Raw genomic sequence first — 17,063 nt, 5'->3', positions numbered from 1 at the left:
ACCATCAGTCTAGAGAGAGAGTGAGTTGCAGGTAAAGGGAAAGGTATGTAACATGATTAAGAGGGCATCACCTCATAGGTGCTTACGTCCTTGACACATGCAATGAAAGATGGCATAGCATACACATCATGGTGGATATGTCACCAAGCCAACATACCTGAATAATAATCTGCCACATCATAGAGTAACGTCATAGAGTAACAAAAAGATGAGACTTCACACGGCTCAATTACAAAGAAGCAAAAAGAAAAAGTGGTTTTTTCAGACCATACTATGTAAATGTTCTACAAGACGAAAATATATCGTTATCATCATCATCATCATCATCATTATTCAATTTTAAAAAAACATTACGGTCATCACATGTGCATTCAGCGATGTGATGGTGCGCTCTGACAATGTGCTACCGTAGTCCAAAAGTCAACGTCAAATATGGCCAAAATAATTTTTGTGTATAAGAAAAGTATTTCCGTCTAAAAAATGAACTTTTTCTCTTGAAGGGATATTTGTATAGAAAGTTTGTTTTGGAGAAAAAATTGAGAGAAAAAGTTAGGTTGAAAATAAATTGCATAAAAAATGTGGTCTTGGATTTTTATTTTTTTTTTTCTTTTTGTAATTTTCCCAATAATTATTCCCCATTGAGACATCAAGTGACAACCTGCGAGCGTTCACGTCCTCTGTTGTAAAATACCTGAAAGTAAATCTTTCAATCTGGTTAAAGTGCTTCTCTCTTTAGATGCCCCCAAGCTCAAAACCAAAGAAAAAGAAAAGCAATAAAACACAAACTTAAAACTCTGAAACCTTATATTCTGGAAAATTTAACATATGGCCTTCTCAAGTAAACTATAAAATTGATGTTTACGCCTAGTACTTTCATGCTAAAGGGCTCATCATTTCTCCAATCTGGAAAAGTATAGTGCAAAGCACTTCAATACTTAGCAACAAAAGGCCTCCTCACCAATTTTTACTAATCCATTCCCCTCTCTCTCTGCATTAACAAATATCAAATGGAGAACTACCGTGTTTCGAACTGTTTTTATTTGATATAATTTTATACATCAGCTCAGGCGTTCCAGTTCTTGGTTTCCATTGGTAACCTCGGGTGCGATCTTAGAGCTCTAAGACGAAGTTACTTGTATAAGAGATAACCCCATGTAGAAGGCCAAGGAACATCTTCAAAATGAAGAAAATAGCAGTTTTCATCAGAATGGAATAGAGAAATGTTTTTTAAGACTAATCATAAGGGGAAAGTTTATATAGAGCCGAGGCTCGAAACAATCAAATTAGAGCCTACCTCAAAAATTTCACTAGAAAAGGTTGTTTTGATGCCTAAATATCCTCAAATTGATCATCTCGACATCAAGATGCATGGACATAATAAAAAATTGGATATCAAGTTTTGAAAGTTGTGTAGTTTAAAACACATTTTTGGACCGTCAATTTTCAATATTTTCACGTTTTCATAGATCAGTCAATCTACATTATTTTTGAAGATTTAACTTTATAAATAAAGATAAAAATATATTTTAAGGCTATCTCAAATAATTCCAGTATTCAAACCACATTTCTTGACGCTAGTTGAAGGTAGGCACTAATTTGATCGTTTAGAGCCTAGGCTCCATACAAACCGCACCCAATCATAAGACAGTGATTTCTAATAGTAGCAAATAATTAGCACTAGCTGCCCTACCAAGCAAAGAACTAGCCCTAGTTTTCATATCAAGCCATAAAACTAAACTTTCTTCACAAAGGTTCATGTTTCTTTAGCAGGAGGCAAGGTATCATTTGATATTTACTGCCTAACTTTAAGTCCTCCATAATGAGATCTACCCCAAGTTCAACAATTTTCCCCTTTTCTAGCAGCAACATTCCAATGTGCGAGACTCAGCGTCATTTTCCAGCAACAATATTCCAATGTGTGAGACTCGAGTTCATCACAGAGCTACAACTATGCAAATTTTAAGCTTTGGGTTGCACATGTAATCAAGAAAACAATACTTGGAAAAATACTCTCATCTGACTCATCTTGTATAACAAAATTACATGAGATGCTCCAATTCTAAAGTTGGTTATGAACAGAATGTACAAAAGAATGTTTGTGTGCTATCTGCTTTTTGTATCAACAAATCCTTGGCTGAACAACACAAATACATACAAACTTATCCTGATTAGATTTAAGTTATAATTAATCGTAGACTGGCATGTTACATACAGTAGATCTTGTGACCCCCTTTTACATTGAGAGTTCAAGGAACACGCCCTGAGACTCTTTGCACGGCCTTTTTGATGCCTTCTTGATCAAGCAAGGCACTCAGATGGACTTCCTGAACCTGAACCAGAAAATGAGGAAGTCAACTCCCTATTATTTTTTGAGGACAAAATAGCTTTGGTTACAGAAGTCAACCCCCTTTTGATGCCGTCTTGATCAGTCTGAATTTTTTCAATCCCATGCAGTACATCCAGTCAGTGTGCCAGGACTCGCCTCAGCCAAGGGACTCTAACCGAGGTGAGTTACTCGGCCAAGTCCAAGACTCGGCAGAGTCCAGCACATGGCCTTTTGGCCCTAAAAGAATAAAAAATAAATTAAAAATAAAAAAATTTGAAAAATAAAAAAACATGTAGCAAAAGTAGAAACCCAAAACAACTTCAAAAAGTTACAAAAAGCTTTAAGACGCAGTGAAAAAAGTAGATTTAAAAAAACGATTTACAGTTTGGGACATTGAAAAAAATCAAACAAAGAGGAAAATATCAATCTTTTCCAAATACATCCATGTCATATACAAACATTTATAGAACAATCCAACATTTTTTAAAAAAAATTAGAATTCTTTTGAAATTTCTTTTTATATCCTCGAGTTGTGCACCCAACTCGGGGCTCGCCGGAGTTGAGTCCTTGTGGACTCAGGCGAGTCACAGCACACTGCTTTCAGTAAAACTGTCTATTCACCCATCAATCTGTGTATCCATACATTTTCAGCCTAAGAAATTTCTTAATGATATAGGTTGGGAAAAACAGTCAAGTGTTTCATAAGAAATGCATTTGAATCTATCGAAGAAAACTTTTTTCTAAGGAAGGTTAGTAGTAGTTCAGTAAGGCATCTAAATCTGGATTTAAGCAGAGAAGGGTAGGATCCCAAACTCATCACACTTTATTGCCTTAAGCTCAAGTTTGCTGGGAAAAGGCCAAGATAAGATGAACGCTATTTCCAAGAGTCCTCATGGGCCTTTGAAGTTAAATCTTTAAATACATATCTCTAAGTTAAAATCATCTAAAAGATATAGTGAACGAAGCAAATCCAGTGAAGCATGGAATAAAATCCAATAAATAATCTCTTTTTTGAGTTTTTTGGTTTAATCCTAAAGTGCCTTACAGTAGTAGTTCATGACTTGTGTGTAGCTTGTTAAATCTACCACTTTGGCACACCACACCCACATCTTGATGTGAGTATGAGTCGGAATAGGAGTTACCGGGATCCGATTCCAGTCAAGCATTGGAAGCTAAAATGAAAATTGTCATGATCCATAGGTTTTTTTTAAAAATTACCTGCCTACCAGCTCGAGCAAGAAGTGTGAACTGCCCATTCCCCGCAGGCACCTGAAAGCAAAAAAGACCAAGTGAACAAAAACTGAATTTTCTTATGTGTAAAAAATACAAAAAATAAAAAATAACTCACATTTGAAAGCCAAAGCTCCAAGTCCTGTGATACCACACGTTTTTCAAATCCTTGCCGGCCAATTTTAACTTGAGTTATGCTGCAAAGAGAGAATAAAATCATCATAATCATTCGTAAAGGGATATAGAGACAGAGAGGAAGTGTAGGAACAGCATCAAATAAATACGTTAGGGACCAATAAAAGAAAGGGGCATGGTGCAAGGATTTCAAATTGGACATCATAAGTAAAGAGATTTGGTTGCTAGCCCAGGTAATGGATTCAGAAAGCAATCTTGGGATACGCAACTCCGAGGAAACCTGTCCCAAACTAATTTAACAGTAATTCTGTTTATTACTATTTGATGAGCATTTCTGACTATGATCTACACAAGACAGTAAGGGCCACTAACCCAGAGCAACACGACGGTTTACCCAATCTGACCAATACTAGCATTGTTTTCCCACAAGCTCATAATATTCAAAACTCATCTCTTCTTAACACAAGCCTAACAGCACATGATTCTATTCGGACCCTGAAGTACTCAGTAACCAAATCTATCCAATGTTGGAAAAAGAAATAGGTCCTTCCTTCTTGATCAATTTTTTCTCACTAATGTTTCTTTCTTCATGAGTTCAGTTAGTTATGTTTTCTCTTAGCAAAAGCTTATGGATCATTTTTTTATATCTTAAAACTAATGGTTAATGTCATTGAATTTTGAGATCTTATTCATAGAAACATTTCTTCTGCTAGACATTGAATCCTTTTTCTCTCCAAGGTATGACACATTTAATGTTGAATGTTGTATCGATTTGCAGTTCCATGTTCTTTCTACCTCAAGTTGTGCACAAGTAATATTGAATGTAGTATCTACTTGCAGTTCCTTGTTCAAGTAGAACAAGCCTGTTTAACAGTGCTCTTTTGTACCGCTAGATTTTTGTAAAGAGTAGTTTGTTATATTTTATTGCTATTATGTATTTTGTATACACTTAAAAGGCAATAGAGCTTTTGCCATGGTATAATATTCTTCGCTGATAATCCCACTCAATAATAAGACTCAATCTATAACTAAACTTCCATAATTTCAGAATATCAGTCTATAGACAGGCTCAGGTACATAATCCTCATTAGGTGTAGGGTATAGGACGCAGCAAAACTTGCCCTTTATGTAGTATTGTAAAACAAAACCTTCTAAGGATGTGATATAGCAGTTAGCAGCTCCAAGGTGAGGTTCTGCTGGGAAAATGGCCGATATCAATTTGTCCCAGGGAAATACAACTTCATATCTCTCACAGAAAATCAAAGGTATGAGTTGACCTGGTTCAAAGAAGACCTAAAACTGCCCAAGCGGAGAAACAACCTCCCTAGCATCTTAATTGAAGCATATTACCAATTCATGGTCTGGTCTACTGATTCAAATGCATGCATATCGTGGATGGAGATTCGTATGACAACTTGGTGATTAGCTAGGTTTAAAGGCCTAAGTCTACCTTACGCATTGATCCTCAGCTCACGTCACTCCCAAGTTTGATTCCTACAATTGAACTATCCTTAAAACAAAGAAGGTAATTGTCCAAAGGAAATTCAACAACTTGAAAGTTTTCTAGCAACGAGTTTGAAATTAAAGATCTAGGTCTGTTGAAGTATTTTCTTAGGACAGAAGTGGTCAGGTCTAAGAGAATAATCTTTATCTCTCAAAGGACGTATATGTCAGGCCTCTTTAAGGAAACAAGGAAGCTAAGGGCCAAACCAGCTGATATGCCACTCTCAAAGAGTGTGGTTCTTCTGTGGATTGTCAGGTAATATTTCTGTGTAAGGGCATCAGTCAAAAAGTCTTGTGTAAGCACATTTCAACTTATAAAGATATTGTGTGATCCAATACCAAAGTGTTTGCTAGCTGCATGATACTATAGATTCATTAAGGCAGATTTAGCACAATATTTGAAGTATTTCAACCATACCCCTCTTCTTTTAGTAGCTCTTGACAAATGGCCTCCAGTCCAGGCAAAGGTTCATAGTTTACACTATCATCCACGCTCAAAACATCAGAAACTGTCTGACCATTCTGTAAAATATACCGAGTGCATAGAAATAAATTAGTAACATCTCATGTGAAGAAAAAAGTGAAGCAACATCGACAATCTCAAACACCTTTAAGATACCTACTTGAGGAATTACTTTGTCCAATGTCTCCAGGAGGGGATCATCCTCCAGTTGTTTGATAGACAATGTTATCCTTGTCTTTTCCCTGCATACAAAGGAGTAGCACAAAACCATGACGGCTGCTTTCAACAAATCAAGCAAAATCAAGCCAAGTAATAGAATAATGGAAAGCCAATCTCGTCTGTCAACCACAATGCAAACCATCCAGAGTATATAGAAATGTCAGGTAATTTAGCATGCTTTTCATAACTATAAAGATTTGCATCCAAGTGCATTGTTTCTCCCAAACAATTTTCCATTTTGCAAACAGTAATAAAGGAGGAAAGAACTAGTTTCTACAAGGGTAACAACCAAATTATGTTATCTACAAATTAAATAAGCAATAAAACCTTTATAGAGTCCCAGTTCTTAGATATGCAATATTTTTGTTATGCATTTAGAAACAATTTCAAACGTCTAGGATTTTTGAAGAGTCCTTGGAAGGGCTTCCGAAGATTTTGTATGATATTGTTTACACACGATTCTGAGATTGAGCAAACTACTTAAACTCCGATAAGTCCAAGATCATGTCCAAATTTTAAAATTTTAAATATCAAAAGACGTGGGTTCCGTCAAATTATGATTTATGAGCAAATCAGCATCAAAACGCCTCCTCCCACAATTAGTCGGCCAAGGCCTGCTTAGGTTTGTATAAAATCAAAAATAAAGAGGAAATAAAGGTCAAACAAGAAAAACAAAATTTAAAAGGGATTTTCAGAGCATAGAGATGAATAATGATAAAAATAAAGGAAATAATAAAGAAAAATAAAACAAAAGGATGAAAGAACATGGAAGCCACCCGGAGTTGGGCCCAGATTAGACCAAAGAACATGAGTCTTTCTCCTCGATCTTCAAGATTGTGATCCAAATGAATGATTCGCAGTCCAGGGAAAGGAAGTGCCTGGGAATTTACCTCAAGGACATTTGGATTGACTGAAAATATGATTTTGTTCTCTGAAATTGGCTGATTAGGGTTCCTAGAGCTAGGGTTTTAGTAGCCTAAGTACAGGGTTCATGGTTTAAGAGCCCCAAAATGGTCTGGAATATGTTCTTACATAGAAAAACACTTGCATAATTAGTTTCTAGCTATCCGGCTCAATCCCAAGCCGTCAATTGGATCAATATTGCAATCAGCACCACTGCACTCTTTTGACCTCCATCGCCCCAAATTGCTCCGGAGTTTCCTAATATGTAATGATTTATGTTAATTTATATCCAATTCATTCTGTTTTAAAGATTTCACAAATATTTTCTCTCTTTCCCTCATAATTATGGGATTATTTACTCCTGAAGTGGGCATTTGGGAATATTCTAAAAGGAATTAATGTCTGGGAATGGACTATTCTACAGTGTATCCTATGGTGTACTGTGGCGATCGTGTGCTCCAGGGGTTTAGAATTCAAAAAAAAATTTAAATACAAAGGGAGTGTCTATAGTCGCCCCTCTTTGGAAGGCAAAGAAGTAAACACCTGTGACTTATGAAAACTTGAAAGGTCTAGAACAGAATGGTCAAAGGACAGTGGTCACACCAAGTCCATCGGCAACTAACATCCTAACTCAACTGTCTAGAGAATTTCCATCCTACAGCGAGCTTTTTCTGGGATTTGTTGCCCGTGGACATGTCGAGATTGCTGCATGAGTTCTGCCATGCCATCACTTTTAGGTTTTAAGGTTTGAATAAAATGAAATGAACTAAAACGAATCCAAATTTAGCTTCATCTCAAACTTCCTTCTCTCTTTTGCATCTAAGGCTTCCAAATGGCTCAAAGGTTTGGAGGTTGAGGGAATTAGTTTTACTAGGGATTTTTAAGAACTTCTTGGAAGATTTAAGAACTAGAATTTACGATATTAGAATTAAGAGAATAGAAATTAAGAAATTAAAAGGGCATTTTAAAGAGTGGGAGATTTTTAAAAAATGACTTAGTTAACAGTTTCAGCTCATGTGTTATGGAGCCCTCTAAGCAACTTACCGATATGCAGTGATGGATATAAAATGGTCCTTGATATCGTGGGGCTTTTCAGAATTTTGAAAATTGAAACTCAAAGAAAATATTTTGAAAATCCCTTTGAGAAATATTTGAAATAAAAATTGAGAGAAAAAATAAAGACTTTGGTCAGCAGTTTAGACTAATGGGACCATGGAGCATTTCTTGAAAGCTTTGAAATTTGAAAATATTGGAAAATTTGTGAGAGAACCTTTTCAGAGATTTTTTAAATGTTCTTTCTTTCTTTTTTTGAAAGATGGGTCTTACAGTTTAACCACTTGTGACCCTTTCATGGAAATTTTTATTTTTAGATTTTTATTTTCCCTTTTTCTTTTAATCCTCCAAGGATCTTTTGCTACCTGAGATCTGATTCCTAAAAGCTAATTGGGAAAACATTTGATGCCCATCTTTTGCTTTAGGGTTGCGAGTTTTGAGTTAATTAATTTTTCATGAGCTGAGCTAACGTTGGCTGGGATTTTCAGAGCTAGGAATCATCAAGTACTCCCTCATCCTTGATCCTTGTCCTCATGCCACAATCCAAAGAAAGATTCCTCAAGGTTTTCAAACAGATCATGTCTTGGAGAATGCAGGACATTGCCCCTAAATGCTAGGGATCTCTTCCAGACTTCTAATTTCGCACCCCCACAAGAATCAACCTTTTGAAGTTTGGATGGCTGAGGTCTTCTGAGTTTACATGGAGAAATCTCTTCCCATGATCCATTCGGCTACTGCCTCTTGAATAGCTTCAGTTACCAAATCAATGTTACCTCTTCAGACTTTTTGAATGATGAGTTGACTTGGAGAGCTTGGATGTCTTATGACTTGGGGACTGTGAACCAATGTCGACATTGAAAGATTTTTGGCCATCCTCTTTTTTTTTCTTTTTTCTATTAATTTCTTTTGTACAACCCCGAGGTCCCTTTCGCATTTCCAACTGGGTGGCTCATTTTCCATTTCTTTTCTTTTCTATTTCTTTTGACAACCACTTCTTGTAATTGGCTTGGTGCTTGAGATTTGATAATTTGGAACATGATAATTTCTTCGACCCTTGACTATTTATGCATGTGAGTTGCTCCTTTACAATGTGTCCCTTTCTTGGAAATTGGCGACACTTGTTTGTGGCACATTTCCCTAAGATCACGTGAGGACTCCCTTGTATTCCATCCAAAATTGTGATTATCTTAGTTCTCCAGGTGATAGGGAGTCCAAAGTTTCAATTATCCACTTGTCACCCATGCACTTCTGTTGGTATCCAACATTTCGTCAATAATGGTTGATAAATTCCTATTACAACCATTTGGACTTCACTCGAACCTTAGATTCTTCAATCTCAAGACCGCTCTCAGTTTTCTAGTCCCTTGGGACGGATTGACGGGCTGCCAAGCTCATTAAGATTTTTCCCCTTTTAAAAGGGTTTTGTTACCTACCCCCAAGCATGTATTAAATGCATTAATTAATTTTAGCATTTTAGCATTACTTTAAATTTTATTCTTAAAATTTAAATTGTCCTAGTGCAGGAGTGTTGGAAGGATTAGAGTGCCTTTCGAGAACCCTTACAATGAGTTGTGGGTGGCTACACGACCTTGTCGTGCCTATTAGTACTCTAGATCACTGATTTTGTAGACAAGGGACTGGAAGAAGATCTTCAGTCTCTATGTACTAGTGCATGTTTTAAAAGACTGCTTTGAAAAAAAAAATGCGTGGATTGATGCTTAAGATTTAATGACACAAAAGTATTGAACCTAAGTGGGCATGAAGGCCTCACCCGCTAAAAGTGATAAGTGATCATCCTACTCCCTTTTGATTGTCCTTTCCGTAAAGAACCTTAGGTTGTAATTCATCTTTGGGATTTAATTCCGCTTCGGGCTCATCCTCAGTGCTCGAGTGCAAGATGTAATCTACACAACAATAGTGTTGTTATCTCTTAAACGCCTTAAGGCATGTTGGGATAGGTCAGATGAGGCCACGACCTCAGCCGCCACTAGTATTGTCTCCATTGTCCTCATATGGGACCTCACTATCAAATGGCTATATGGGGTTGCCCCTGCTTAGTCTTCATAATGGTGGGGAGTAATGTCTTGTTAAGCAAATTTTCTTGGTCTTGGTCTTGCCCCTATCAATGGGTTAGATGGGCTCATCCTTGTCGGTCCTTCGAGTATGGGCATTGGTATCTCATCAATCAAAGTTTCTTGGTTACGAGGTGTCTACATTGGCAGAGGTATACCCCTGCCCTTGCTATCTTCTATGGGTTCATATTGCTTCACTCCTTCATCATGCTTTAAGGGGAGTACCCATTCAGCTGACCCGAGAAAGTACCTTGACTGGTTCTTCTAGGTCTGGCTCTTCATCCCACTTAGGTGGGTTTTCGAGGAAATCAGATAATAAAGGTCTAGGAGAACACCTAAGGATTTCTAGGAGACCCTCTTCTGGCTCTTGGGAAGATGGAAGAGTGATTGACCTCATCTCCTCTGCATCTTCCTTAGTTCCTTGTCTCCTCTTGGGTTTGCCTTAGAGAGAAATTCGATTGGATCGTCCAGACTCGGTTCCTCATTTGATGGGTCAACCCATGCGAAGATTACTTGTTGAGGTCTTCTTAGTTTGATTCTTCGTTTCACTTAAACAAGTTATCCAATGAGTCGACCCATGAAGATAGCTCCTGAGGTCCCTTTGGGTCCGGTTCTTCATCCCACTTAAGTGGGTTTGCTACGAAATCCAAGGGCGGTGGTCCAAGTGCACCCCTCAAAATTTGAGAAAGGGTTTTCTTCCATTGGTCTTTAAATTGGATGGAAAATTTGGCAAGTTGAATGGGCTTGAGCTTTCAACCCCTAAATTATGTGCCATCATAAGGGGCATTACATTCATCTTTTGCGTTTGTCACTTTTGATGCAATGGGAATTCCCCATGGGACAGTTGATTCTCTGGTTTCTTCTTGTATGACAGACTAAGGGCTAAGGCTATCCTCAATAAAACAGTCATAAGGATCTCACCTGTCAAGACTTGGTTGAGCTCATGCTCAGTGTGGTCTTCACTTGATAAATTCTCATGTTGGTCCCTTCCTATGCTCCAAGACTAAATTGGATGGTCCTCGAGCCTGCGTTAGACTTCCATTTCATTGACTATATAGAGTTTATATAGAGGTGCTTTTATATTTTCATTTCATTTCCTAGGGTTTCCTCTCAGTGTGGTCTACACTTGATAAAGTCTTAGATCCGCATCCTCTCTAATGCGCCCTGAAGTGCTTTTATATTTTCATCCATCTTGGTTAACCAGGTGTCTATGTTAAAGTGACTTGACTGGCAGACTGGTTGCTTACAATTGATTGGTTAGGCTGAACTTGGGTTATCCTCAAGATTTCCTAGCGTTAAACTTCCATCTCATTTCCTAGGGTTTCCTCTCAGTATGGTCTTCACTTGATAAAGTCTCAGATCCGCATCCTCTCTAATGCGCCCTGAAGTGCTTTTATTTTCATCCATCTTGGTTAACCAGGTGTCTTTATTAAAGTGACTTGACTGGCAGACTGGTTGCTTACAATTGATTGGTAAGGCTGAACTTGGGGTGTATAACCCATTTCTGAAGTTCAATGGACTGCCTAGCTGAGTTGCCCCATGGTTTGGAAAGGGGGAACCAGTGGGGCCGGTAGTGACTGTTGTTGGCCAGTGCGGTTGTTGGGTTGAAGTAACTAGCTATCTGGTGATTGAATGGCATAACTTTGACTCACTAAGCTATTGAGTAAGACTTCCAAGACAGGATTGACTCCCATGACTACCATGGCAGCTTGGAGTTCGATGAGATTCACTCCGATGGTCACTATGTCGGATAAAGGTTTGATGAGATTGGCTTCCATGGGTATTGTGTCAGTTGGATGTTTGATGAGATTGGCCTCCATGGGCCCTTTGTCAGCTGGGGGTTTGATGGGAGGACCCAGACCTTTGTGGTGGGTTTTGGTTTACCGGGTCTCAGTCTGGCTTGGCATGAAGACCGATGACTCGAATTGGTTTCCTGGTATGAATGGCCAAATGACTCAAACCAGATTGATGTACACGTCCCGAGGACTTGATGAGCTCCAGGTTGAGTCCAGCTTTGAAAACATTGCTGCTCCAAGATTTCACCAAGCCCCTGGGGCAAGTCAGGTCATAAAATGAGAAAATCAGCGTAGGAAGTTCTGTCCGAGATTCAAAAAAGGTCAAAAAAGAAGAATGGGAAAATTAAGAAAAACTCTAAAAGGTAAGAATAGGAAAAACCAAGAGAATCCAAAAACCTATTTCCATGCGTCGGGGGACACATTACAACATTTGCATCCCCCAAGGTATAAAGCATCCATCTTAAAGATGGATGCAAATGGGCGGTCCATCTAAAAACAATTAAAACTAACGGTTCAAATGTTTTCTTCATAAAATTATTATTTTTAATTTTTAAAATTTATTTATTTTTTCATATTCATGATCTCCATGTTAGATATCATATGTCCTAAAAAAAATAGGTCCAAAAATCCATCTCCAAAATAGATTTTTAAGAGGGGACTCATTTCTACATGGACTAATAGAAACTATGTCCAAAACTATATATTTCTACAGATATTTTCTAAATTTGTGGTAAAAAATAGCATTGAGATTGTAGTAAACCTATGGCGAAAACCCCAGATCTCTACAGAACCAAGAGCTTTTAGTTGAAAAAACTTTTCAATGGTGAATCGATTGCAGAAAATGGACCATAAATAACTTAACGCTCATTTAACGCCACATATCTTGCCCCGCAAAATCTCCAAGCTTCAAAATCTCAGAAATTTGCCAAAAGGTCTCCCGGAATGTTACCCCCCAACCCCCACAGATGCCCCCCTCTTCTCTCTTCCCCCCTTCCTTGTACTTCCTTCAAACAAAACAAAAAAAGATTCAAAATTGAGTGTTCTTGGGGACATGAAGTTTGTAAGGTCGCTAATGGGTTTTTTTAATAAAAAAATCCAAATCTTAGGTCCAACAAATCAGAGTTGTTTTTGTTGTTTTTTGGTTGTTTTCAATGTTGAGAAAATATTCTCGAAGGAAGGAGCAACTATAGCGTTAAGGCCCTCTTTCCCTATAGAACACAATCTAGTTCCCGTAAAATCTAAAAATCACTTTTGTTTTCTGGCAAAAGCAAAGCCACTGACATGACAGAGTCAAACTCAGTAAGTCCTAAGTAACTCACCTCAGCCAACCCGCAAAAACGTTACCAAGTTTACTAAAACTCATGCTAGCTTCTTGTTCTTTTACATGATGAGAGGCTGAGTTGGAGGATTAAGACTCAGGGACTGACCAAGTGAATTACACCAGGGCAAGTCTAGAGTCCAAAACGCAGGTCTTGAAATCCAGCCGCAGAGGGACCTTTATGGTCCTCATTCTATTGGAACAGAATAATATTGAGGATGCTCCAGGCATAGAAACCTATGTTTTGACAGACAGACTTGTGTTTTTCGGAAGATGGGAACTTTCGTATGAGATTAAATAATGACATCTTCAAAATCCCGTGAAGTGGCCAAGACTTCTTGATGAACTAAGACATAAGAGATTCCTGGTTACTATAATAAACACCGAGACAAGCAACTGTTTCCTGATAGGGTCACTTACTGCAGAAGCATGCCTGATGTAATTTTCAATTGCATACTTTAGCACACCATTAGCACCTAAATTAACCCAAAGAGAGCTTTTCTTCAACTTCCAAATAAATTGAGGGCAAGCACTATCTCTGAAGTTTTGAACTTGAGGTATTTCACATATCCACTCTCTTTCAGTCGTCCATGTAAGAAAAAAAATTTAAAATCTATTTGTTAAAGGAAGAGCCCCCTCTCCATGGCATATTCGCAAACATCTACAGGGAGGCTAATGAGCCAATGCATGGCCTCACAGATGAGGGATTCGAATTGAGCCACTTGCACATGTTTCTCGCCGCTGGTTTCCAATGGGACCCCTTACTTAACACTAATGTCATACCCCCCTTCTTTCTCTCTCTTCTTCTCTCTGATGTATATGTGTCTGTTTGCACACACTCACTCAAGTGCAACTTGATGTATACCTACACCTTTAATAATACAATGTTATTCAGCAGAACATCTATATTCATTGAAGCAACCAAATTTGTTAAAACAACCAAATTTTAAGGTCTTGAAAGCAAGACTCAGTCATTCGCTTTTTGGACTCAGAACTTCCTTGATTGCACTCAGCTCGGGCAATCCACGAGTCTTGAAAGGCCCAAACTACGCCCTATCTAAAAAAGAACCCAAAAAAAAAAAAAAAGGCAGGTGTTTTATCGACCCAAACCATCCCAACTTTTGGGAGAGTCACTCAGGAGTCACCTACACTAATCATGCAGTCTTCCCCAAAAATGGATATGATTTTTCATTTTTCTAGAGAACATATTGGGTTCTGAAGGGCCAAAAGAGGATCCCTAGCCCTACTGTTTGACAATAAGTACTACAGAAGTATCTCTATCCTTCATCTCAACTACAACAGACTCAAATATTAAAGGTGTATAATGGGTGGTTTGCTAATTTGACCAAAAGAGTGTACCTAGCCGTACTTTTTGACAATAAGTACTACAGAAGTATTTCTATCCTTCATCTCAACTACAACACACTCAAATATTAAAGGTGCATAAAGGGTGGTTTGCTAATTTGACCATTTGGACAGTGAACCCTTTTGCATGTACTTGATCTTTTGATTGATAAGCTTCATTAAAGTTCTGCTCTAGATTGTTAGATATCAGAAAAATGCTCCCCATATGCAAAAAACTTAAGTAGCCCGTCCTTTTTCACAAGCAATAACATGAATGGGTGACATTACAATGGCTGCAGATGTTCAAAATTTCAGAAACGAAAAAAAAAAGATCTTATGTGCATTGAAAACCTACCTGTCAATTTGAATTACTTTGACCCGGACATTATCCCCTTCATTTAGGACATCTCTTACATCTTGAACCAAATCCCAAGAAACCTCCGAAACATGTACAAGTCCAGTCAGATGGTAACAACCTGCAATAATAGGAAAACAAAGCAAGTTCATTTTTCTTCAGATCATGGAAGCATGAGAACATTACTATGGACAATGTCGATGTAACCGCACACTGAAGCTCTCATTTCTTTCTTCTTTTTTTAAAGTAGCTCTAAATTGAAGAATTATATGATCAAAGATTGCATGAATGCTTGATTGGCCATTCAGTAAACAAAGAACAAAGAAAAACACTCTTTTTCTCCAGGATTTTGCATACCGTCGGGAAAGCATAGGTGAACAAAGGCACCATAATCTTCCACAGGACCAACCTTTGCTTCGAAAATATCTCCTACTGTGACTTGGTCAGAGAACTTTGTCCACATTGCATCTCTTTCAGAGAAAATTAGTTTCCTGTTCTCCTCACTCACATGAATTACCTATATGACCAAAGAACAAATCAATGCCTACCAATAAAGTGTAATCCATATGATGCATGATGAAATGAAAAAATTCAGTAGTCATGTTTTTATGTGAAGGTATCAACAATTCAGTGAAACCCACATGAAATAAAAGGAGAAGTTCCATAACTCTACGAGGGAATGAAGTTTTAAACTTCCCATTTATGGATCCATATATTATGTTATAGAACTACTTCCATGAACAATCAAGGTCTAGAAAGACGATGAGCCGCTTTTACAGATGTGCTTTGTTCAAAGTCATGGCTTACTTATGTACCCACTTGAAGCTTAATTTCGATTAGATTAGAAGGGTGTCCCTAGGGTCTTCCCATAAAAACTGCCGCGCAATTTCCAGTGGCAAATAAGGCAAAAGTCCTCGACAAGCTTCAAAGATTGCAAATCCACATCCCTAATTTTCATAAGAGAATCACTGATAGTGAATTCTTAGTTTCTCAAGCAATTTCCAGTGGCAATGAAAAAATACTGAAGTTCAGCTATGATGTTAATGTCATGAAATATTTTGTCCTCAAATACCACAATGTGTTAAGTACAAGCATACCAATCTTGCTCAATATATTGCCAGCCTCCATTCAATTTTATTTTTATTTTTTTTTGAAGATGTTAACCAGTCTCTATTCAATTTTTTATAAGCAGAAGTGCAATAAAAATATATTGAAAATCCTAAAACCCATTTTATTTTAAAACTTGTGATCTTTGATATCACCACAATAAAGTGATACAATTGTACATTACCAACTCAAAAGGTAATTTCTGAAAAAATATAAATTGAGGAGCGCCACAAGGAGTATCGCATTGTATGACCATTCTTGTTTGCCAGTCATCATCATCATAGCATTTTCCCAATTAATTGCAGTCTAGTTTGCCAGTGCAATACAATATAAGAAACAGCTATAATCCACCACGACCTAGAGAGTAACACCATTAGACAGCAGAATACATGAATTACTTCAAAAATTTAAATTACAAAGGGGAAGTCAGTGGACAACTTCTACTGTATTAGCTAGTAAATGTGTGGATCCATTTGATTATCTCTATCATAATCTGACATCACTGTCCCTTTAAATATGAATGCTCACAAAATCATGCTTCTTAACATCATTATCGGGATCGCCCAAGAAAGTGGTCGCTCCAGCTTTGGATGCTCGATCCTGTGCTCTGGGACAAGGGATCTAGATTCTAGACGTTTCTTGAATATAGGGATCTCGATCCGCAAAATTGGGGATCTAGATCTGTGGTTAATGGGATCCAAATCATGGTCCATGAATAAGGGGAATCGAGCTTCCACTAAGGAATTGAGTTTCTTGTACATTGGTACCGAAGATCACCAGCAATAAAAATTCATTTACAATCGCAGCATGAATCACCAGCGTATTTGAGTTATTATTTATGATCACCAGCATTTTCATTGAAGACTAGAGCTTCTTTATGTGTGAGAACTAAATTGGAATCCTCATTTTAGGTTGTCACTATCACTTCTCACTTGTGAAGCACGCTCCAATAATTAAAATAAAATAAAATAGAATATTTTTAAAATAGGATTTTGTAATTTAATGACAGCTTGGTTTTTTAATTAAGAAAAAATATTAGTCATATCGTTCAACAGACTTCATTTCTGAGCCAGATTACCCTAGTTAAGTGCTCTTAGGGATCCTTGACTCTATGCTGGACAAACCTCAAACCCGTATATACTATCATTCGATCCTGGACAAATTTGGATCGCGCTCCCTTCATGTATGGATCTCAATCCCTATACCACGGATTTTGTGCATCTCTCGATCCTGCAATCC

General features: G+C 37.7%; 1 protein-coding gene across 12 annotated transcripts in view; it reads right to left on the bottom strand.

Annotated features, from left to right (window-relative positions):
• Window positions 1–1,998: 1,998 nt before the first annotated feature.
• Window positions 1,999–17,063, bottom strand: part of LOC18440065 (Nucleic acid-binding proteins superfamily) — a 38,052-nt gene continuing 22,987 nt past the window's right edge. For 7 of the 12 annotated variants that reach the window (XM_088870319.1, XM_011627236.3, XM_088870320.1 and 4 more), the window contains exons 4-10: window positions 15,075–15,234; window positions 14,718–14,838; window positions 5,818–5,899; window positions 5,613–5,716; window positions 3,675–3,753; window positions 3,545–3,595; window positions 1,999–2,330 (exon numbers count right to left, since the gene is read on the bottom strand). In XM_088870319.1, the coding sequence (XP_088726445.1) occupies window positions 2,247–2,330; window positions 3,545–3,595; window positions 3,675–3,753; window positions 5,613–5,716; window positions 5,818–5,899; window positions 14,718–14,838; window positions 15,075–15,180 (627 nt within the window). In that variant the 5' untranslated portion in view covers window positions 15,181–15,234 and the 3' untranslated portion in view covers window positions 1,999–2,246. Of the gene's footprint in view, window positions 2,564–3,544; window positions 3,596–3,674; window positions 3,754–5,612; window positions 5,717–5,817; window positions 5,900–10,760; window positions 11,955–14,717; window positions 14,839–15,074; window positions 15,235–17,063 lie in introns of those variants that run through there. The other 5 variants (XM_088870316.1, XM_088870317.1, XM_088870321.1 and 2 more) reach the window with 2 other exon arrangements.

The sequence above is a fragment of the Amborella trichopoda genome, chromosome 6, assembly GCF_054954075.1.
Source record: "Amborella trichopoda isolate Santa Cruz 75 chromosome 6, AtrichopodaSantaCruz75HAP2 v2.0, whole genome shotgun sequence".
Lineage (NCBI taxonomy): Eukaryota > Viridiplantae > Streptophyta > Magnoliopsida > Amborellales > Amborellaceae > Amborella > Amborella trichopoda.
The sequence above is the reverse complement of the archived record's forward strand: the minus strand, read 5'-3'. Positions and strand labels throughout refer to the sequence as shown.